Source organism: Trichosurus vulpecula, chromosome 3, assembly GCF_011100635.1.
Source record: "Trichosurus vulpecula isolate mTriVul1 chromosome 3, mTriVul1.pri, whole genome shotgun sequence".
Taxonomy (NCBI): Eukaryota; Metazoa; Chordata; class Mammalia; order Diprotodontia; family Phalangeridae; genus Trichosurus; species Trichosurus vulpecula.
The window spans coordinates 286266800-286291569 of NC_050575.1; the positions used below are offsets into that span (position 1 = coordinate 286266800).

Consider the following 24770-nt stretch of genomic DNA (forward strand, 5'->3'; position numbering starts at 1 on the left):
TAAACATGTGTATATATATATATATATATATATTTAAAAATATATATGACTTAAATCTTACACCCTCTGTTGAGTGTTTTTTATTAAGACAATTTTTTTCCCTAGTTAGGAAAGCAGAATTTGTAATATGATGACTACTGTCACAGTGGCTTAAAGACTGACTTTTTTTTTTAACCAAAAAGAGCTGTCCATAGCTATCAAGCAATCAAAAGAGAATCAGTAGACAATCACATTTATATCTTAATAATATAGTACTTCTCCCATTAAAAAAATTCTTATCATGGAATAGACATACATTTGTTATTTTAAATGCAACTCAGTTTCAGTATAAAATGTAATCAGGTCAAATAATAACAAATAATGAACAAAAAGGAGTGTACATGCATTAATATTAAACCTTATGCTACTATCTGAGTACCTAGGTACAAAGGTGACAGGTTCCCACAGAAACAATTAGCCATGTAATTTTAAAAATTACTTAGTAAAAGTGGTCATTTTTATTTGAGGACCAATTTCTAGGCTAAGTTTAAAAATCTTAACTTTTACTTTCATTATATTTTATAATGAAATCCTCCTTTCAAAGTTACCTACTGAATTTGCTACCAGCAAACACTATCATATGTCTTTAGCTTAGGATATATGAGTATCAATGTAATACTTATTTTTCACTTCTAAAGAGTATGTGCATGACAAAGTTTGAAACAAATAGGCTAGCCATTATTTGTACACTATAATAAATACACAAGAATACAAGGTTTTATAAAAATACAATTTCTAATCAATTTAGGAGATTTACAAACCATGAGAACATTAAATACTCAAAACACAAGATAGTCCCTTTTACGGTTGAGGCCCACTGGGCTAGATTTAAAAGAGGTTCTTCTCTGGTAGTTGTTTACAGTTGATTATATCAGTAATCTCTGTATAAGATCAGTTCAGGTAGTTTCTATTTTCCAAGAGTTATGAGTAAAAATACGGTACCTGGTCATTTAGAACATTATCAGTTTAATAGTCACTAATAGACTCCCACTATATCTTTTTAAAATTTGTTAAAAATGCTGAAGACACGATGAATACAAGTACTGCAGTAACATCAATACAAAAAAAGCAATACAAATTAAGCTGCTGAATACAAAAATACATTGAAATACATAAACACCACAATGTAACCTATAGCACTAATTCAGAATTGTTTTATGTGAAAAATTAAATAAAAAGTTTTGTATTAAACAACTTAGGTATTCTCACCTTTTAACAACATTTTAGTTACATACTTCACAAATTTTATATACAATATAGAAGAAAATACTTTGAAAAGATATGACATTTTAAATGGTTTAGATGATATAGTTATGATTTACACAAAAAATATTGACAGAATGAATAAAAGTGATGTCCTTAACATCAATTGCTCTAAAACATGAGAATTGAGATTTTTTTTACTTCATTTGTTTATATTTCAGTTAGCCTGATAAATCCAGATCTTAGTCTGAAATATTTATTTCAAAGTAATGTACACTGTATTGCTCCAAACTATACATCATACAAAAGTGGCAATTATTTGTCTAAACATTGATTATGAAAGACAGTTTGCACATACATAGGTTGAATGCTGAGTTTTTCATGATGTTTTATTTACAACAAAAAGTGCTTTCATCAGCTCTAATGTGATACACCTGTTTCTATGTGTCAATTATTACAGTCTCCCTGAAGTTGAAAAAATATGTAGAAAATACCACATCTTTGCAAACATTAGAGCATATAACTGCATGTGGTTCTGGAATTAGCAGCTGAAAAAGTGTTGATAATTATAATTTAAAAATAAATAAAGCATAGAGGTAAACCAGTTACAAAACAGCAGAGAACTGCAATAGTTACAACAGTAAAAAGAATTTTTTAATAAAGCAATTGCTAACAAAATGGTGAAGCTGTTGGATCAAAAGTCTTAAAAACATCCTTCAGGGATTTATCATCTGATTCTCCATTTGAATCATTATCTGGCATTTGATTCACCTGTCCTGGCTGTCTTGTCTGTCTTGGATCACTGTACTGTGGTCTTATCAATCCTGTTAAAGCCTGGATCGGAAGGTTGTGCACTGCTGGTGCAGTACTGGAGTGTGGGGACCCAAGTTTAACCTGAGTCTTAACAGTATTGTTCTGTTTATCTGACTGTGGATCAACTGGTCCATCTGTAGTCTTTTCCAAATTTGGAGTGGTCTTCTGCAAAGCTTCTGAAGGAGAAGGCTCATTTTTGCCATTATTTTGTAAGCCACTGATTTTTTTCTGGTTCTCTCCATTCTCTCCCAAAGAAAGTGGTGCTGGATCTGATAAAGACAATGAACCATGTTCCCTTGGATCATACAAACTAATGCCACTAAGAATAGAGCTTGGTGCTCCTAGTCTAACACCAGTTGAAGCTGACAGTTTAGGAGCATATGGAGGAAGAGGATCAGACTCAGATTTATTAGTTGCTGCCCCTGAGGTCTGTGATGAACCAGGACTAGGTCTGGCCAAACGTGGATCAAATTTTGATGGCTGAGGATCCTTTGCAATACCATGATGAGGGTCTGTACTGGACAGCCTATGAAGTCTAGGATCAATATTTTTTTGCAACCTAGGATCCCCTAATTTATTTCCTGGACTATGGATTTCTCCAGGTTGGTCCAAGTATCCACTTCTTGTAGTATTATTTTTGGCTTTTGCTGCTAATCTTGGATCAGCTGGCATTGTACTTTGATGAAGATCACTATTTATATTACGTAATTTGTTTAGCCTCTGGTCAGCTATAAGTGGGGGAAGAGGTAAGTTGATTGATGAAACTGGGTCAGGTTTAGGTAAGGGCACTGGAAGTAAATCTTCAGGAGCCCATACAATGTGTTTTGCAAAGTTTGGTTTGGTCAGGATAATATCCATTTTAATATGGCTGAATTGTCTAAGCTGTGACCTTGGATCTTGTAGTGTTATACCAGGTAAAGATTCCAAAGGTATTAGGAAAGCTTTCTCTCTCAGCTCTCTTTCTGTTTCTTCTTCTTCCTCATCTATTCCTTTTTGTTTGACTTTAACTCCAGAATTTGTATGGTGTAAGTCAAACTTTCCTCCACCAACAGAAGGACCTGCATGACCACTTTCATTAAGTTTTAATTTCCTAGGATCTCGTGTAAGTCTAGGATCAAAAGGAGCAGAATCAGAAGGTTTTCTAGAGCTTTGTCTTGGGACAGCCCTAAGTCTAGGATCAACAGCTTGGCTTCCTATATTTTTGTCTTTAGCAAGTCTTGGATCAGTAGGAGTACCAAGCTCTGTGGAATGTTGTTGTTGATTCCTTAGAGTCTCTGTTTGTTTCTGTAAAGTTTTCAATATAGATTTGACACTGTTTCCCTCTTCTTCTTCACTACTGGAATACCAGTTAACATTATCATCTAAAAGCAAACAAAATTTTAAAAAAAGGTCATATTTAAATTTAAAATTTCAAAAAAGCACATGGTCTCTACATAAATAATGTTCACTTAAAGCAGAACTAACAATGAAGAAAATGTAAAAATAAAATCTAGAGTAATGTACTCTTCTGGGACTAGACTGTCTTACACACATATACATGCTGAACACATGTGGTTGCATAGTTGCTAACTATAGTACCAGAGTCAATGACTTCTCTAGAGCAATGTATGTCAAAATCAAATAGAAATGGAAGCCACTAAACTGTACATAAGGATCCCTGTAGGTGCATATTGACTTGGAAAACCACATACTAACATTATCCAGATTTCAATAATTAGAGAGACATAATTGTTCCTGGTTAGACAGGGCTAATATAATAAAAACGACAATTTTATCCAAACTAATTTATATATTCAATGCCATCCCAATTAAATGACCAAAAATTATTTTACTGAGTCAGAAAAAATAATAAAAAAATTCATTTGGAAAAACAAAAAGTCGAGAATATCAAAAGAAATAATGAAAAAAAGTGTAAAGGAAGGAGGTTTAGTAGTACCAGGTCTTAAACTGTGTTATAAGGCAATAATTATCAAAACTATCTGGTACTGGCTAAGAAACAGAAAGGCAGATCAATGGAATATAGCAGACAATTTACAGCAGCAAATAAACATAGTAACTTTGTATTTGACAAGTGTAAAGACTTAAGATTTTGGGAAAAGAATTTATTATTTGGTAAAAATTGTTGGGAAAACTGAAAAACAGTATGGCAGAACTGGGCATGGACCAATATCTCACACCCATTTACCAAGATAAGGTCAATATGGATACCTGACCTAGATATATATAGAGGATTTTACAAGAAAATAAGAATATATACAATTTTAATAAGTTTGCTTATCTATTTTCTCACCCTATAGCAGATTGAAAGCCACAATTTAGGAGGTAGGGATAAAGAAAAGCACTATAAGTAAGCACATGGACAACCATGAGAAGTAATTACAATATTATTTCAAAGGAGAAGAGTCCTACCTAAAGAGAAGAAGCTAGAAGAAGCCAAAAAGCATATCGGGCCCTTAGTGTAGGGGAAAACAACTTAATTTCCCCTTAAGGCTTCACTATATTTTGGCATACTACAATTATTGATATTCACAATTATGACCTTGAAAAAATAAAAATAAAGGTTTATGTTCCATATACTATTTATAAGGGAAGCCCAGATGAATTTTGAAATGTTTTCCACCAAAAAATAGTCAATTTTTCAAGCTAAAAGGGTCAAATTCAGCTATGTAAAAAATTCACTTATATGAAGCCCCTCCAACATCTGATTATTCCAAATAAATGAGGCATTATTTTGCTATGATTTATCAGGAAATGACTAAGACAATTTAGCATCATATAGTTTCTATAGGAGAGAAACAGGTAGTATTGCTATTTCTATGAAGTTTCTACAAGACAAAAACAGCTAGAAATCACCTGCCGGCAACACAGCTTTATTTGATCATTTAAATATGTTATGTAAAAACATCTCTCCCTGGCACCAAGTTCCTATATACATATATACATACACACACACACACACACACGCATATATATACATATATACACACACACACACACATATATGTATATATGTATGTGTGTGTGTGTGTGTGTGTGTGTATGTGTGTGTGTATATTTCCTTTCCCTATTAGACTATTAAGTCTTCTGAGAGCAAGGATTACTTTGCTTTTTCTTTTTGTACCCACAGCCCGTAGCAGTGTCTGGCACATAGTAAGCACTGAATAAATGCTTTTTCATTCATTTACTCATAATATAGAAAGAACAGGAAATTTTCCCAAATATTCAACAAAGCAGTAGAGATTATTACATGTTCACTACCCCAGAAAATGAGGAATGTGAATTCACACAAATATTATAATTTAAATAACAAATTAGTACTTATAACTTTGTTCAGCAGTTTTCTAACTGGAGATCCATTTAGATTTCCAGAATAACTGGATTATTTTGAAGGGGAACTAGAAGTTAAAGGCCTATTTCTTCACATTGACCCCAGGAGCCTTTTGCTCCAACTCTGATCCATTTAATATTGGGCTTGGGTTGTCCATTTGTTAACTCTTGTTACATGATCATTCAACCTCCTTTTCCAATCATACGCTGCTCTTGTCATTTTAGTGTCTGCTCAAAGGGTTCACAGTTGTGGCAGTAAATGGGACCTAGAGTGGGGCAGAGAGTAGTGGGTTGGCAGTGGCAGAGTTAAGCAGAGGAGAGGAATCCTGGGTAAACTGAACTAACCAAATTTTGACTTAGATCACTCTAGTCACAGAGGTAGCATAACAGGTAAAATTTTATCGTATTGGATATTACCTTCTTCCTTGCTTAATGTCCTTTGAGATTGGTGACCAACTGGTTCTTCATCCTCTTGATGTTTTTGACTAAGTCTTACAAAGAGGGCTTTCTGCATTGCAGGAAGGAAATCTGGTACATTTATAGCAGTTTTATGGCCTGATGTGTTGATGCAATCTGACTCACTTCCACTGTTTAATGAGTCTTGAGCCATATGAGGTTGATGTTCAGCAAATTCACCATGCCACATTCCATCTGCATGTATTCAACAACAATAAAAGAAACAAATACTGGATAATATATAAAAAATCACTGGATAATTGTCAGCTTTACACGGTATGGATTCCCCAACAATAAGTGAATTTTTAAGAAAATATTCACCTAATCTTAAGCTTGAAGGTATACTTTTATCAAATCACTAAAAACAACAAGAAAGCATTTAAAGCTGTATTATTTTGATGTTTTTGGATAAATTTTAAAGGCATTTAGTAATCTTCAAGATTACTAAAAGGAAGATAAACTCTAAGTAACTAAAAAATCCACAAAGGCCCTAGAAGATAGAAACCTTTAGTGTCTCATAGAAGAGATAAGGGACTATTAGAACAAAATGTTATCTATTTTGTCAGATGCAGTCACTGTCATTTGTTTTTGTTCAATTGTTTTCCTTTGGCAAAAAGGAGTTGAATTCTCCTTTGTAAAAAAGAAAAAATGGTTAAGCAAAAACATAAGATATAGTGACAGCATCTGACACTGTATATAAAAATCTGTCACTATGTTCCTCCATTTCATCACTTGTTCTCTAGGACCAAGACTGAATATTACAATTACTCAGCAACGGGTTTCCTTTTCGTTTTCCTTTCATTTATATTTTTCAATTCAACAAACACCTATTAAGTTCCTACTATGTACAAGGCACTGTGCTAAGCACTGAGGATATAATGATAAAAACGAACAGTTTTTGCCTTTGACAAGCTTACATTCTGCTTTCATTATATCACCTGTGCAGACTGTTCTTTCGATTCATATGAATTTTCCCATGCTTCTCTTAATTCCTCACATTTCTCAGTGAACAATAATATTTCACTATTCATATATCAGTTTGTTTAGCCATTCTCTAGTTGATGGGTGCACTGTGTTTCCAGTTCTTTGTTTCCACAAAAAGTGCTACGATGATCTTACTCTATAGTCAACCTTTCCCCATCTTTGATCTTGTTGGACACAGCATAATTATATAATGAATGGTACAGTGTGGTTGGTCTATATCCATTTGGATATTTCTGGTATATTTTAATCATTGTGAATACAGCCTAGAAATCAAGGTCACTAGCCTAATTTTGCCTCTTTTGCCACTTGTTACCTCATTTCATGAAGGAATGAATTTCTTCACTTCTCCACTTAATGGACCTAGTGTTATTGAATGCTGCCCATTCCCATGACTCATTTGCTGACACCTTGGCCAATGCTGGTTGTCATCATTTGTGACAACCATACTCAAAAGTAAATAGGGCTTGGTAAGGTTACCTTGAAAAGCACTGGTATTGTGGCAGCAAAAAAGGAGCAGTATATCGCCGTCCAAGGAGGTCAGCCTGATTCTTATCTTTTGGGACTGTTCTAAATAGACAAGGTCCTGTTAAATGCTGAAGTAAATAAATATTTTATGATGATCAAATGCGCAAGTATACAAGCATCATCCCTGGAGGCAGCTAGGTAGCAGCGAATGGGCCTGGAGTCAGAAAGCCTGAGTTTAAATCTGACTCAAACACTTACTGGCCATGTGATCTCAGGCAAGTCACTGCACCTGTGCCTGACTTCAACTCTAAATGGGCATAACAACAGCACTTCCCTCCCACAACTGCTGTGAAGATAGAATGAGATAGTATTTGTAAAATGCTTACTTAGCACAGTGCCTGGCACATATGGATGCTTAATGCTTGTTCCCTTCCTGCTTCCTAAAAGTTATCAAATCTAATCAAAAGAGAGCATATATCGCAGTATTTCAGTGGATCAGCAATCTCATCAACTTGGTTACTTGTTCTACTATCAACGCTGACCAAAACCCATCCACGACTTCTCATTCTGGGCAATTCTTATTCATGTTCTCCACAAAGGTTCTACCTGATACAGTGAGCCTTGTTCTAGGTTATTTTGTATTTTGTTGGTTCCATAATCAAACTTAATCTATTTTCACCTTGCTATATGAGCATCCCAACAAGTGAACAGAATGCTGGACTGAGAGTCAAGAAACCCTGTGTTCAAATTCTTACTCAGACACTACTGTGTCCCAGTGCTGCAGGTTTGCAACTTAGGATTCATTCTGGTCTCCTCACTGTCTCTTGCTCTCCCATATCCAATCTGTTGCCAAGGCCCTTTGATTTCATATTTGTATCATCTCTTGAATGTGCCCACTTCTCTCCTCTGACACCATCATTATTCTAGTGAAGGCCCTAATCACCTCACACTTTGATTAATGAGATACTCTGCTGATGGGTATGACTGCCTCATTCCCATCTAGTAAATTTCCTAAGGTGCAAGTCTGAACATAACAATCCACAACTCAAAAAACTCTAGTAGTTCCTTATTACCTCCAAAATCAAATACAAAGTTCTCTGTTTGACATTCAAAGCCCTTCATAATGTAGCTCCCTCCTACCTTTATACACTCCTTATTCCTTACTCCCCAACCTTTACTCCGATTCAGCAACACTAGACCCCTGCCTGTTCCACCAAAAAGACACTCCATCTCTAGGCTCTGGGCAATTTTTTTCTGGCTGTTCGTCATGTCTGGAATGCTCTTCCTCCTCATCTCTGCCCACTGACCTCTCTGGCTTCCTTTAAGTCTCTACAAAAATCCTATCTTTTACTAGAACCTTCCTTAAACCCTCTTAATTCTGTGTCTTCTCTCTATTAATTATTTCCCATTTATTCTGTATATAGCGTGCTTTGTTTTCATTTGTTTGAATGTTGTCTCCGTCATTAGATGGTGAGCTCTTTGAGGACAGGGACTATCATTTGCCTCTTTTTGTATCCCTAGAGCTTAGCACAGTGCCTGGCACATAGTAGATACTTAATAAATGTTTATATGATTGATTGTGACCTTGGGCAAGTTACTTATCCTCTCTGATCTCTAAGGTCTCTTATACATCCAAGATTCTATAATCGTTTTCCAATTACACATTTTCCAAATGTTTTTTATGCCATGTCTTGTGCATAGGTCATTGACTGAACTATTCTATAGCCTATTTAAACAAATCATGCATCTCTCCATTGCCTTCTGTATTACCCATAATTTTTGTACTTTGGATACTGTGACGTTATAGGATTCACAAATATACAACTTCACTAGAAAACCAGTATTAAAAAGATGGATTTTGTGTCTGGGAAAAGCTCAGCACTGTTATGAACTAAATTCCCAAATAAAATCGAGCCTATTTTCTTCCTTCCATTCATTTGTGATTAGTTCACTGTCTATCTGCAGTGCCTATCCTAGATATGTACCAATCATCAGACAACAGGTCCATGGTTTGGACAACATACATTTGTTTTTCCTATACAGGCGATGAAGTTAACCTTTTTTGAATAGTGACATTTTAGCTAGTCATTGAATAAAGTCATGAACATCACTGTTCATGTGTTCAAAGTGTGTTATTCTTGGACTTAATGCAATTAATACAAAGACATTTGCAAACAGGAGCATTCGGAGGAAATTTTTTGTGATAATGGTTCAGACCTTTGGTGACATTGTGTCTTCATGTTTTCTACCTTGCTTGATGTTAATAACAAGTAGATCACTAAACACTTATTTCTGTGGTTGTATGATCTTAATACAAGCACTGAAGACCTCTTGTTGAGGAGATTTTAAGACAACATGTTGCCCTACCAAGTCAAACTCTTTTTTTGGCTAATCAAGTCCACATGATCTTTTTTAAAAACCAATGACTTGGATAGCAGCATAGACAGTGTACTTATTAAATTTGCATATTATACAAAGTTGTGAGGGAGAAGTAGTAATGGATTAGATTCAGAATTCAAAAGTATCTCTTCAGACTAGGACAGTGGACTGAATTGAAAAAGGATGAAATTGGGATAAATATAAAGTTTTAGATGGGTTAAAAAAAAAATCACCTTCGCTATATACAAGATGGAAGAGGCATGGCTAAAGAGGCACTTTTCTAAAAAAGAGATAGGTATTTTAGTGGACTGATATTTTAGCTCAACATGTTCAGGAACCAAGAAAGTTAGTGCAATTTTAAGTCATACTAAGGGAATCATAGCTTCCATGTATAAGGAAGTAAAAGTCCTGTGATACATATCAATCAATAAACACTTATTAAGAATGTACTATGTTCTAGGCACTATGATAAGCTTTGGGGATACAAAAAGAAGTAAAAGACATTCCTTATATTCAAGGTCCTTACAATCTAACTAGAAAGCTATGGCATCAAAAAAATAGGGTTGAAGTCTTGCATTTAACATATAGTACTGGAGTAACCAAGATCAAGTCTATTCCAAATGGCAAAAAGTTAGATCATCTCTATCTGTGGATAGGACTTTCCCATAGTGATGTCACAGGTCTGAACACCCCAATTCCCCAACCAAGAAAAAAAATCTCATTGTACTCTTTTTGTCCAGACCGTATCTGGGGCCTTGGATGAAACATTTTAGGAAGATCAGCGATAAACTGTTAAGAGTCAAAAGGAAAGGAGGACAACATACAGAATGGTGATCTTCATGCTTTATATGGATCAGCTGCAGGAACTAGGGATGCTTAACCTGAAGAAAAAAGCCTCAAGAGTTACATGATAGCTGTTAAAATATTGAAAGGCTTTCAGTTGAAGATGGATTAGATCTGTTCCTTTTGGCCATGGGGGGAAGAACTATAAGCAATGGGTAAAAATATGTGAGGCAAATTTAGGCATGATGTTAAAAAATTTCCAAAAAACTTTCTAACATCAGGCACTATCAAAAAGTACACTGTGGGAAGTAATGGGTTACTCCTCACTTGAAGTCTTCAAAAAGGCAACATAAACACTTATCAGGTATACTGTAGAGGGAATTCTTTTTCAGGTTTTTTATTGGCCTTGATGGTTACAAAGTACCTTCCAAACTGGAAATTCTGATATTCGGGATTTTGTATTCTTTACACGAAGTCCTCAATGAAAAAAGAGTAAGAGCATTATCTTATAAAAGAGCAAAAAAGCAGTAAAAGTGAAAACAAATGTGTAGAAAGCTTGACGTGAGACCCAATGAAGTTATGTGAGCCCATCTATAGATGAAAGTGACAAAAGAATAGTAAATGTCAGAAAACAGCATAGATTTGTCAGCATTTTCATAATGACCTATCTTTATCAATTCATCATTAACTACAAACCAGGTAATGCTCATACTCTTTTTCATTATTCTCATGTTGTACAAGTAAATTTGGACTTTAATTTGCTATTGCCTCCTAGCTGACATATCTTCCCCCTTGGCAAGGACATCATGTGTTGCTTGGCTATGGTGGCTTCTAGGCTCATTTTGGCCCTTCATTGTGGTGACTATTGTACGTAAGTTAAAATTCTACAGAAAAGTGATTATCTTTGCAATCTGACTTCCAGCCTCATCAATGAATTGAAACTGCTCTCTCCAAAGTTAATAATGATCTCTTAATTGTCAAATCTAATGGTCTTTTCTCAATTCCCATTCTTCTTGACCTTGACATAGATTCACCTTTGACACTGTCAATCACCCTCTTCTCCTTGATATTCTCTCCTCTTTAGGTTTTTATGACACTGCTCTCTCCTGGTTCTCCTCCTACCTGTCTGATCAGTTTTTCTCAGTCTCCTCTGCTGAATCTTCATCTAGGTCATGTCCATTAATTGTGGGTATCCCGAAGGGCTCTGTCCTGGGTTCTTTTCACTTGGTGATAATCATCAATGCCCATAGATTTGATTATACTCTCTATGCAGATGACTCTCATACCTAACCTTTCTCTTGACCTACAGTTTCACATCTCCAACTGGCCTACTAGAAATCTTGAACTGGATGCTTTGTAGACAGCTTAAATTCAACACATCTAAAACTGAACTCATTATCTTTCCCCCAAAACCATCCCTTCTTTTTAACTTCTCTATTATTGTCAAAGTCCTCCCAGTAACCCAGGCTTGCAGCCTAGGTGTCATTCTCAACTCCATACTCTTTCTCTCTACTCCACTATCCCCAATCCAATCAGTTGCCAAGTCTCATCATTTCTACCTTCAAAACATCCCCCATATACTCTTTTTTCTCCTCAAACAATGCCACTCTGGAGCAATCCCTCATCAGCTTACTCCTGGACTACTGGAAGAGTCTGTTTGTTATTGTCTCTGCTTCAAGTCTCTCGCTACTCTAATCTCTACTTCATTCAGCTATCAAACTGATCCACCTAAAGCACAAGGTGACCATACCACCTCCCTTCACATTTCAATAATCTCCAGAGGTTTTCTATTACCTTCAGGATCAAATATGTTATCTTCTGTTTGGCTTTTAAAACACTTTATAACCTGGCATCTTCCTATTTTTCCTGTCTTCTTATACTTTATCATCCTCTACCTACTCTGTGATCTCATAATACCGGATTCCTGGATGTTCCTTGTACAAGATACTCCATTTCCCAATTCCAAGTGTTTTTGCTGGCTATCCTTGGAACACTCTCCCCTCTCATCTCTACTTCTTTGCTTTCCTGGCTTTCTTGAGCATCAGTTAAAGTCCTACCTTATGAAAGAAGCCCTTCTCAATCTTTTTAATCTTAGTGCCTTCCTTTAGAGACTACCCCCAATTTGTTTCACACACACGCACACATATGTCTATCTATCTATCTATGTTTTGTTTGCATGATGTCTCCTTCATTAAACTGTGAATTTCCTTGAGAGGCGGCACTGTTTTGTTTGTTTGCTTTTAGCTTTCTTTGTATCCTGGCACATAGCAGATGCTTAATAAATACTAACTGACTAATTATCTTTACCTTTTTCCATTTCCCATTTTTCAGCATCAGTGCCTTGTGTCAGCAAGTCAGTTTGCACTGTATTTATTTGCAGTCTTCAAATCTGACATTGATTTTTACTTTTTCTCTAATTATAATATAATAATTAGATGTGGTCTGATACCACATATATAACTGATTCTGAAATAACTCATAGCAGATAGTAACCAATTTTTTTCTGTCACTTATAAGACATGGTAAATTTTATTGTTTTATTGATGCTACATAGTGCCCAATACATATAGTGCACATGCTGACTCTTCTTGAAGAGAAACTTTATGATATATGGGTATGACACTTCTGAGCAGCCTATGAACTCTGGTCTCTTTCATTTAAAAAATCTGAATCATATTTTACGATATATTTTCACTATCTACCTTAACATTAAACTTATCAAGTGTTAAATGATATATTTGACATTTCATGTATTTTATCTCAATCAAAACTTAAATTCTAATAATATTTAGCCCGAGCAAGCATGGAGGATATATACAACGAAATAAAGCAAAATAGATTTTGATGGAAAAATAGTGTAGTGGAAAAAGTACCATATCTGCAGTATGAGGACTTAGGTACAAATCCCAGCTCTGCTATTAATTACTTTTGTGAACTCAGGCAAGTCACTTACATCTCTCTGTGCTTCAGTCTCTTCAACTATAAAACAGGAGGACTGAACTAGATAATCTCAAAAGTTTCTTTTCATCCTAGATCTATAATTCTATGAAGTTACTGGAATAAGTTTTGTTATATAATTATTTAACCCAAGTGGTAGAAAAAATTATTTCCTATCCAAAAACTGTTTAATTTTGATTTAAAAAAAACCCAACTAATAAAACATAAATTTTGGCCAATTTTTGAAATAAAAACATTAAATCATGCTTTGACTGTGGTTTCTTCATTTGCTGACAACCTTTTACTATAAAAAATAATTTTCAATGTAATTTATTTCCCAAGAAATATTAGCCAGTTACTCAGAAATGCTTAAGTATATAATTCTTCTGCACACACCAAAAAGGTGGCAGTTTATTACCATGCATAATTCCCAAGTATTTACAAACTGCACAAATATACTTTAAAATAATTTTTCTTTTTCTGGTGCAACTGTATAAAATATGTGGAAGAAGTAAGATGTGCCATGTTTGTACTGTTCTATTGTTCTGCTAACTACTTGGTTGACAAGACCTCCTATTTTAATAGCTAAGTCACTGCTGAAAGTAAGTAATAAAGATCTTGATTTTTACCCCCTAAATCTATGTAAGAGTACTCTGCCACACTGCCACTAAACCATCTAATTGAATTTATGAAAAACATACTTTTACTATGTATTTCCATCTATAATTGCTCCTAAGAGTACAATTTATTTATTATTCAACAAATACCACACATAAAAAAATGTCTTGAAATGATAAACAAGGAACTAAACATAGAATTTCAAAGATAAACTTACCACCAGAGTTACTGGCTGTCTGAAAATTATGTACAGCTTGATGTGAATAGTAATTATCATAGAATTCAGCTGGGTTTTGTAGGGACTCGTAGTTGGCATTGAGCTGCATGTCACTGGGACCTTGCTGGTAAGATGGACCTGAAGAACAGTGATTTTCCATAGCAATGTTCATCATATGTCCCTGGACTCCCATAGAGTTATAGGAACCACTCATACCAGGTGGTGTTAAAGGTGGACCTGGGTGAATGGGTCCTCCAGCTTGATTATGAGGCCCTAAAAATCCAGGTGGACCAGGTTGCAATGGTGGGCTATGTGGCATTGTTGGGCCAGGAGGACCTGTACACTGGTGGTGTCCAGGGGAACCTGGGTGCATTGCCGGACCATTGTGTCCCTGAGACATGTTAGGACCAGGACCTGGACTTGACCCTGAATTGTACATATTCTGAGGATGTGGGTTGTTTCCCTGAAACTGTGGTCCTGGTGGTGAGGCACTGTTATAAAATGCTGGTGGCCTGTAAAAAGAAAAAATATTTTAATGTTTTTCCTAACTTAGATCTTGAGGAAAAAAAGTGTAAATACCTAAATGAATATTCAAAAGCACTGTCTACCAAAGATAGAAACAGTAAGTATTACCTATATAGTTTTTTTAAAGTATTAATTTTGCTTAACATTTACATGATTTTTTTGTGTTGCTTTTCTTATTTCCATTGCTTCCTCAGTTCCTATTGACAACCTGTTACTTCATTGGAAATTCTTCTTGATCTAGCTATAGAATAGACATATGAAAATTCTAGACATTTTCAAAAGCCATTTTTCCTAGTTTGTATTATAATATACCATCATTATGTATCACAGTACATATCATAGGATAGAAATTATAGCACTTATTTTCTTAATATTTGCCCCAGTGGACAATGGAGTCTAAAACAAATTCTCATTGCTAACTTAGCATAAATTTTGTCTCTTGTGTTTGTAAAATGAAAAAAAAAACCCTCTTCCTTATTTACCCATATGTGATAAATATATTCTGAAGAAAGGAACTATGATGTTTATTATAACTACACTTATGTAAGACTAGAAAGTCTACAAATTGCCTTATATATATTTTTCTATTTAAGCCTCAATAGACTTAGGTATTCTCATTTTTACAGAGCAGAAAATGTACTTTGAGAGATTAAGTGACCTGCCTATGTTCACATGACTGTCAACACTGCAATTTAAGTGTCAGTTTTCGTAATTCCAAATGTAGTATTATATCCACTATAATACACTGTAACATTTTTTAAGTCCTCCTTATTATTGTTCTCTCCCTACAAAAAAATCTAGCAGTGGTGATAGAGGTCATTTTCACTGACACACAGTAGAAACATACAGTCAAACTTAATACACAGAGAACTATTCTAAAAATGTAATCACAATTAGTATAAAAAGACTAAAATTCTTAGTTTCATTGCTTCTTCACCAAGATTAAATGTCTCAAAATAAATGCCAAAGCTGAGGATGTTTCAAGTTGGTTCTATACTTTCTTTAAGATACTTTGGGATATTTAACATTTAGAAATTCCTTTTAGTCAAACATCTGTCAGGCTAATTAAGCACACTATCCAACCTTCAGAGATGTTTCAAAAATGGAAATGTTAGAGATATTTTTTATAATGTGTAAAACTGGTAAATTTCTTCAATTTAATTTAAAATTTATTAGCACCCACTGTGCAGAGCACTTTGATAAGTGCTAGGAACATATACAGTTTAAATAATTCATAATCCTTTGGGGAAGGCACTTTGGTGTTGCAGAAAAAGCACTGGATTTGGAGTTAGAGTTTAACTAAGTCTTAGGTTATCTACTTAGTATGTGATTTTTGGAAAATGGTTTAACTTCTTTCAACTTCAGCTGCTTAATCAGTAAGGTGGACACAGCAATACTGACATTAGGTGGATTATATGAAATACATATAAAATGTTCTGTAAGACTCAAAGTGTCTTGTGAGAGATTGTTATTAGTGCTGTAATAACTGGATGCCACCTAATTAACTTTTGGGGGTTTTCTCTTTCTTTCAGTCTGTAAGAATCATATATACTGTAAGGGAAAATACACATTAGAATTAGTCCTATCCTAATACACTTGTTCACCTCTTAACTAATGCATCTTTTTTAAGCCTTTTAGGGGTTATCTCCTGATAATGAACAGCTCTATAGTTATTCATCAGCTTATTATTTACTATCTATCATTTGGGCCACTGAATAGGAAATTTCACTGACTGTTCACAGTACCAACATCGAACCTATCATCCTGGCATTACTTGAATTAATCTGGATGGACTAACAGTATATAGGGCAAGCTTTACATAGTAGTTGTAAGTATCTTTGATATGTTCAGTTATAATAATTGCTATCTATTGGTTTAAGTAGTCACATGTTTTGGACCAAAAGAACAGCAATGTTATGGTACTTTGGAATCCACTGCTGCTTAATCTTCCTTCTATTTCTTCAGAAGCAGTCTGGAGAAGAGGAAATGGGAGCATTTAGTAATTTCTGAATGCCACAGAGCCAATTATTAGGGCATATAAGATCAAAGGTAGCTAACAGCTGAAAATGTTAAACTTACAAAAACAGTTCCAAAAGGAGAAGGAAGTTATTTATGATCTTTTAAAAATATCACTAATGCAGGAAATTTGGAAAATCTGATGGTTGACCCTCTCCCTAATCCTGATAATAGCCAAATAAAGGCTTCTTGCCACACGCAGAAATTTAAGCACTAGCCTCAATGGCTATTTTGAGGCTACTGAAGCTTAGAAATATCTTAATAATACCATGGAAGAAGATTGCTTATTAGATGATGATGACAAAAATTATTCACGATTAGGCAACACTTTACAAAGCACTTTCCTTACAATTCTGTAAGAATCTGAGGACTTGGGTTCAAATCTTGGACCTACTACTTACTACCTGTTTGTCCCTGGCAGAGTCATAGCCTTTCTGGGCCCCAGAGATCTCATTTGTAAAATCAAGATGTTGGACTCAGATGATCTTTAAGGTCTCTTTCAGTTTTAAATCCCATAATGTCAGTAGGTAGGTAGCCAAAATATCAGTATTACCATTTTGTAACTGAAGAAACTGTGGCTCAGAGAGATTAGCAGTCTTAAGTTTATACAAGTAATTGGCAGAGCTGAAATATGAATCTAAGTCCTTTGACTCCAAGTTCAGCACTCTGAAGCAGTAGTTAAAAAATTGTAATTCTTAGAGAGAAGTCTCAGTATAGTTTTTTAGCAGTGTAACTTCTAAGAGCTGCCACAAACGCTTTACTAGTACTGTACTGGAGAAGTGTAAATGATGGTGCCAGAAACGATTCAGATTTTGGCAAGTTGCTAGACTGTTAGATGATGCCTTGAAATGGGGAAGGTTGGAGGAAAGGTAAAAGATGGTATCATTAGCTACCCTTCATATTGCCAGACCTTGGAAAGACACATTTATAATTTCATGAAAAAGAGCTTTCATCTCCATGTTAAAATGTCTGGTATCTTCCAAGCTAGCACTGCTGCATAAAAATCATGGGAAAAAACATTATAGGGAGGACTAGACAAAACAAAATAAAGGCTGAAATCAAAAGGACAAAATTATTCGTTAAAATGAAGAAAATAAAACTAACAACTTAACATTTGTTCGTTTAGTGAACTATTAGGTATAAGGATCATGTGGAGAGCAGAGAAGGTGGTTTCATTTTACATGAGAATCGGACCTTTGTTTGAAAGCACAATATTTTGCTATGATTAGAATTCTGACTTACTTCTTCCCAATTTTGTGTGCTAAATCCACAGTAGGTTTTACAACTATTTCAAAGAGAGAAGGAATTTTCTTAAATTCATCAGAAAGATCTCCTTGAAAATTATCTTCTGATTCTGAAAATGAAAAATGCTCTGGCGGGGTTGGTAAAAGGCCAACTCCCGGAGGCGGTTTAGGAAGAGGAGCAATGCCACGCCTTCTAAGTTCTTCTAACTCTCTTTCATCTTCATTCTGTGGTTCTTCTTCAGTATTCAGGACCTAAAAGAAAATTACATCATCACTTTTGTGCAACTGAATCTATCATAAAAACAAACTCCTGATGAGGGAATTATTTGACCTCTGAACAATTCCTAATGTTGTATTATTCGTACTAAATATATTATCATCTTATATTGCTCCACTCCCTCTCTCCTGAGTCCTTCCCCTCAGTCTACAAATATGTTCAGACAGCTTCATTATCGTAAACAAAAACAAAAAACCTTTCCTTAATTTCCTCCAGTTTCCCCTTAAGCTATCAGCTCTCTTTTCTATCAAACTCCTGTAAAGAATACTACTTGCTGTTTCTACCATTGACTCAATCCCTTGTAATTTACTTTCAATCTTTACTACTCTGGTGAACTCTGTCAAGGTCACTAAATTCCCTATCATCTTTTTATCTGTTATCTTTTTTGAACTCAGCATCATGTAACTCTGTGGACCATGCCATTACCTTGATTGCCTTCCCTTCTCTTGGCTTCCTTGATGCTGTACTCTTATGGCTAATTTGCATTTTTAACCAATACTTTTTGCCTCTTTTGCTGGATCCTCACCCTCCTCTCACTCTTTAAAACAGGGGTCTTCCTTAAGGTATTTATGGTCTTTGGTCCTCTTTTCTCTCTATTATTATCCCCCATGGATTTAATGATTACCTTCATGCAGATGACTCCCAAATCTATATTTTCACTTCTTAAATTCTCCCCAGAGGGCCAAAACCATATGTTTAACTCCTACTGTATACTTCTCTATGTCCCATTTATACTTCAAATAAAATGTCTAAAACATAACTCATTATCTTCCTCCCTAAACATGGTCCTCTCTCTAGTTTTCCTATTTCTGGCAACAATGCCTTCACTTTCCCAATCTCATAATCTTAGAACTGTCTTTGGCTCTTTCTTCTCCCTCATCCTCCCTCTCCACACATCAAAACAGTTGCTAAGTTTTACCAATCCTCCTTCAATTTCTCTTGTATTTGGCCTTTCATTTCTACTCCCACAACAACCACCCTTATTTGGGTGCCTATTTCTTCTTTCTTATATTGTGATAGTCTCTTAACTAGTTTTCCTGCCTCCATTCTATCCTTTCTACAATCCATCCTCCACATTGATGCCTAATTTTGATGCATCTCTACTAAAAACTTTCAATGGCTCACTACTAATTTATAAAGTATAAACTCGTGATATTAGAATCTAACACCATTCACAATCCAGTTCAAGACTACCTAATCCAGTCTTAGTTCATATTGCCAAACTTTATATCTTTTACATGCCAACCAGTTAAGATTACTCTGACCTCTCCCATTCATATTCTTCCTTCTCCTGTCTCCATGGCTTTGTATTATACTTTCTACCCCCATTTTTTAAAGTCTTTCCCTTCCTTCAAGATTCAGCTCAGATTCTACTTGCTCCTTGAAGCCTTTGCTGACCTTCCAAATCTCAAATTTCTTATAGTATTTTGCATGGACTTTGTATTTATGTTGCTTGCCATGGTATTACATTTATTTGTGTACTAGCTTTTTATACCATTGGATTATAAGTAATTTGAGAGCAGGGCTTATGCCATACCTATCAATATATCCCCAGGACCTAGTGCAATACCTTCTTCATAGTAGGAGGAACTTAACACATATTGTCAGAATTGATATGTCAAATATTTATTGAATCATTCCTGTCTATTTTAATTACCTAAAAATGTCAGGTCTTTTTCATTAACTATCTAACACATGCATAATGCAATGGAACTCTGAGCCATGATGATGGTAATGACGCACACTTATATAAATGTTTCCCCTTAACCAATGAAACAGTAGTGGATATTTTATTACTTTCATTTTGCAGATAAGAAATTAAGGCTCATTGTCACAAAACTAGTAATAATGATGGTAATTCTTGAAATCATGTATCCAGAATGAATTATTAATTTTGAAAACACCAAAGGGTTGATGACTATAATGACACATCATATCTCAAGATATACAATCTGTTCAAAATTATGAAATTCAGTGAAGAACTGAAAATTTCCAATAGTTTCTTCCTCTCTTAAAGAATTTTCCTGGGGAAGGGAAACAATTTTTAATTTATAAAAATATTCTTAGAACAATTTTTAGAGTTTTTGTCAAACTATCAACAAAAGCATAATAAACTCAATCCAATTTGGACCAAATTAAATTCAATTAAACAAATATTCATTAAATACCTATTCTGTGCAAGGCATTCTGGGAATATAATGACAAAAAAGAGAGTCCTTGATCTTATGGAAGTTACATTCTACTGCGGGAATATGACATGTACATAGACAAATAAATACAAAATTATTTAACAAATGAAATAACACAACTAGGAAATGAGAAAATACTTCATGGAGAAGTGACACCTAAACTGTGCTTAACTAGCTCAATCATTAAAGGAACTGAATGTTTCTGAAAGACAAGAGATAAGGAGGGAGTATATTTCAGAGAGAAGAACAATCTATGCAAAAGTACAAAGAGAGAAGGAAGAAGGTCAAGTTCAGAGAAATGGCAGTCTGGTTTGGCTAGAATGTACATGAAGGAAAGTGATAATGTCAAATAAGAATGGAAAGGGAGGCTGGGGTCAGATTATAGGGAGCCTTAAAATCTTGGATGAAGAATTTGTCATTTTATCCTAAAGGCAGTCAGAAGTCACTGGAGATTTTTTGAATAAAGGCTGATGACACGGTCAAACCTGTGCCTTGGAAAAATTATTCTGGCAACTTTGTGGATGATGAATTAGAGACTGAAATCAGGTAGACCAATTAGGAGGCTTTAAAATAGTCATGATGTGATAGGGCTTGATGTGATAAGGGCCTGAACAAGGATTATAGCCACATAAATGAAGAGAAGGAGATATCTGTGCCAAATAAGGAGGGTTGAATTACAATGAATTAACTGACATGAGAGTAGTGGTAGTAAAATAAATAGGATATGATAACTGACTAAATATGAAGAGTTGAGGAAGAGGGAAGAATCTAGAATGACTCTATCAGAATGAAACTAGATGACCAGGAGGATGTCGACCTTCAAAAGAAAAGTTGGAAGGTGGGGTGGATTTATGGGAAGGAAGATGACAAGTTCTGTTTCAGAAATGTTGAGTTTTAAATGCCAAAGGGAAATTCAAGAGAAAATGTCCTACGATAAACATTTGGAACTCAGGAAAGAGATCAGAGTTGGAAATAGAAATCTGGAAATCATTTGTGTAGAGAGACGATAACCTATGGGAGTGTGTGAAATCATTAAGCAAGAGGTCATATGGAGGGAAAGGAGTACAGGCCAGTTTAGGGGGATTTTGGGGGGCAAAAGATAGTCTCTGACCTTGATTCAATGGGGTAGCTCACAATCTAATGGGGGGGACAACAAGCAAAGAAATATATACAAACACACACACACAAATGTAAAGAAAAATATGTAAAGCTACATATAGAATAAATAGGGAATTATTAACAGAGAGAAAGCACTAGAATTAAGAGGGGTTGGGAAAGTTCCTGGAGAGGACAGGATTTTAGCTAGGACTTAAAGGAAGTCAGGGAAGACAGGCAGAGAAGAGCAGGGAAGGCATTCTAGACTTGGGAGACAACCAGAGAAAATGCTTAGAGCTAAGAGATGGAGTATCTTGTCGACACAATAACCAGGAGGTCAGAGTCACTGGATCGAAGAGTACATGGTGAGGAGTGAGGTATAAGAAGAACTGGAAAGGTAGGATGGGGATAGGTTACAAAGGACTTTGAATGCCAAGCAGAGGGCTGTGTGCTTGATCCTGGAGGCAACAGGGAGCCGTTGGAATTTATTGAGGAGAGGGGTGATGTGGTCAGACCTGTGTTTTTGGGAAAATCACTTTGGTGGCTGAATAGGAGGGTGAACGGGAGTGGTGAGAGACTTGAAGCAGGCAGACCACCAGCAGGTATTGTAATAGTCTAGGCTTGAGGTGATTAGAGTGTGCACTAGAGTAGTGGCAAAGTCAGAGGAGAGAAAGGGGCATATTTGAGAGATGCTGCAAAGGTCAAATTGACAGGGTTTGGAAACAGCTTGGATATCAGCAGTGAGAGATAGTGAGGAATCCAGAATGACACCTAGGTTGTGAGCCTGAAAGCATACAGTAATAGAGAAGGTAGGGGGGAGGGAGGGCTTAGGGAGAAAGATAATGAATTTGGTTTTGGACACATTCAGCTTAAGATATCTAACTGAACACCCAGTTTGAGATGTCTGAGAAATAGTTAAAAGTATGAGATTGGAAGTCAGCAGAGAGGTTGGGGCAGAATAGGTAGATTTGAGAATCATCAGCATAGAGAGGGTACTTAAAGACATGGAAGCTAATGAGATCATCAAGTGAAGTTGTACAGAGGGAAAGAAGAAGAGGGCCCAGGGCTTAACCTTGTGGGACACCTATGGTTAGAGAATATGACTTAAATGAGGATCTATCAAAGCAGACTGCAAGGAAGGAATCAGATAGATAGAAAAAAAATCGGGAGGGGGCGGAGCCAAGATGGCAGCTGGAAAGCAAGGACTTGCGTGAGCTCCCCACCAGGTCCCTCCAAAAACCTATAAAAATGGCTCTGAACAAATTCGAGAACTGCAGAACCCACAAAATAGCAGAGGGAAGCAGGGATCCAGCCCAGGACAATCAGGATGGTCATTGAGTGAGGTCTATTGCTCACAGAGCTGGGAGCAGAGGGGAGTGAAGCCCAGCATGGGCGGTGACAGGACCAACCAGACACGAGAACCAGGCGGAGCAGGTCCTAGCGCCCTGAATCAGTGAGCTGTGGCAGTTACCAGACTTCTCAACCCACAAACACCAAAGACAACAGAGAAGGTTAGGGGGAAAAGCTGCGGGGGACAGAGTGAAAGGAGTTCACACTTCAGCCACTGCCCCCAGGGGCAGCAGAGGAGGTGCAGCTACAGAACTACAGCTGCAGTTGTTTCTGGCCCCATGCCCACCTGGTGGGAGGAATTAAGTGGCAGATCAGAGCAGGAGTGCAGAGCCTGCTGAAGATCTGAGTCAAGTCCAGGTTGGTGGTTCTTGGGGGAGGAGGAGTGCTGGTGTGGCAGAGCTGGCTGTATAGAAATAGGCGCATCCCCTCAAGCTTGGGACAAAGTACTCTCTACTCTACAAGCAGTCATGCCCCGACGAAAAACTCAAGGGTCAAGAAAGTTGGCCAGGAACATGGCCAGGCAGCAAAAATGCTCTCAGATTCAGACTCAGACTTGGAATCGTTCTTTGGTGACAAAAAAAGATCAAAACATACAGCCAGAAGAAGTCAACAAAGTCAAAAAGCCTACATCAAAAGCCTCCAAGAAAAACATGAACTCATCTCAGGCCATGGAAGAGCTCAAAAAGGAGTTGGAAAAGCAAGTTAGAGAAGTAGAGGAAAAATTAGGAGGAGAAATGAGAGTGATGCAAGAAAACCATGAAAAACAAGTCAATGACTTGCTAAAGGAGACCCCAAAAAATACAGAAGAAAATAACACTTTAAAAACTAGACTAACTCAAATGGCAAAAGAGCTCCAAAAAGCCAATGAGGAGAAGAATGCCTTGAAAGGCAGAATTAGCCAAATGGAAAAAGAGGTCCAAAAGACCACTGAAGAAAATACTACCTTAAAAATGAGATTGGCGCAAGTGGAAGCTAGTGACTTGATGAGAAATCAAGATATTATAAAACAGAACCAAAGGAATGAAAAAGTGGAAGACAATGTGAAATATCTCACTGGAAAAACCACTGACCTGGAAAATAGATCCAGGAGAGATCATTTAAAAATTATTGGACTACCTGAAAGCCATAATCAAAAAAAGAGCATAGACATCATCTTTCAAGAAATTATCAAGGAGAACTGCCCTGATATTCTAGACCCAGAGGGTAAAATAGAAATTGAAAGAATCTAACGATCGCCTCCTCAAAAATATCCCAAAAAGAAAACTCCTAGGAACATTGTCGCCAAATTCCAGAGCTCCCAGATCAAGGAGAAAATACTGCAAGCAGCCAGAAAGAAACCATTTGAGTATTGTGGAAACACAATCAGAATAATACAAGATCTATCAGCTTCTACATTAAGGGATCAAAGGGCTTGGAATATGATATTCTGGAGGTCAATGGAGCTAGGATTAAAACCAAGAATCACCTACCCAGCAAAACTGAGTATCATGCTCCAAGGCAAAATATGGATTTTCAATAAAATAGAGGACTTTCAAGCTTTCTCAGTGAAAAGACCAGAGCTGAATAGAAAATCTGACTTTCAAACACAAGAATCAACAGAAGCATGAAAAGGTAATCAAGAAAGAGAAATCACAAGGGACTTACTAAAGTTGAACTGTTTTGTTTGCATTCCTACAGGGGAAGATTCATGAGACCTCAGTATCAGGGTAGCTGAAAGGAATATGCATATATATATGTGTGTGTGTGTGTGTGTGTATGTATGTATGTATGTATGCATATATGTATGTGTATATATATACAGAGAGAGAGAGGGCACAGGATGAGTTGAATATGAAGGGATGATATCTAAAAAA

The 24770-nt window shown here is 36.1% G+C and overlaps 1 protein-coding gene across 1 annotated transcript in view; it reads right to left on the reverse strand.

The window, feature by feature from the left end:
- Positions 1-280: 280 nt before the first annotated feature.
- Positions 281-24770, reverse strand: part of ZC3H6 (zinc finger CCCH-type containing 6) — an 85004-nt gene continuing 60514 nt past the window's right edge. The window contains exons 9-12 of the mRNA XM_036749263.1: positions 18005-18258; positions 14222-14733; positions 5800-6033; positions 281-3416 (exon numbers count right to left, since the gene is read on the reverse strand). Of these exons, the coding sequence (XP_036605158.1) occupies positions 1912-3416; positions 5800-6033; positions 14222-14733; positions 18005-18258 (2505 nt within the window). The 3' untranslated portion in view covers positions 281-1911. The remainder of the gene's footprint in view (positions 3417-5799; positions 6034-14221; positions 14734-18004; positions 18259-24770) is intronic.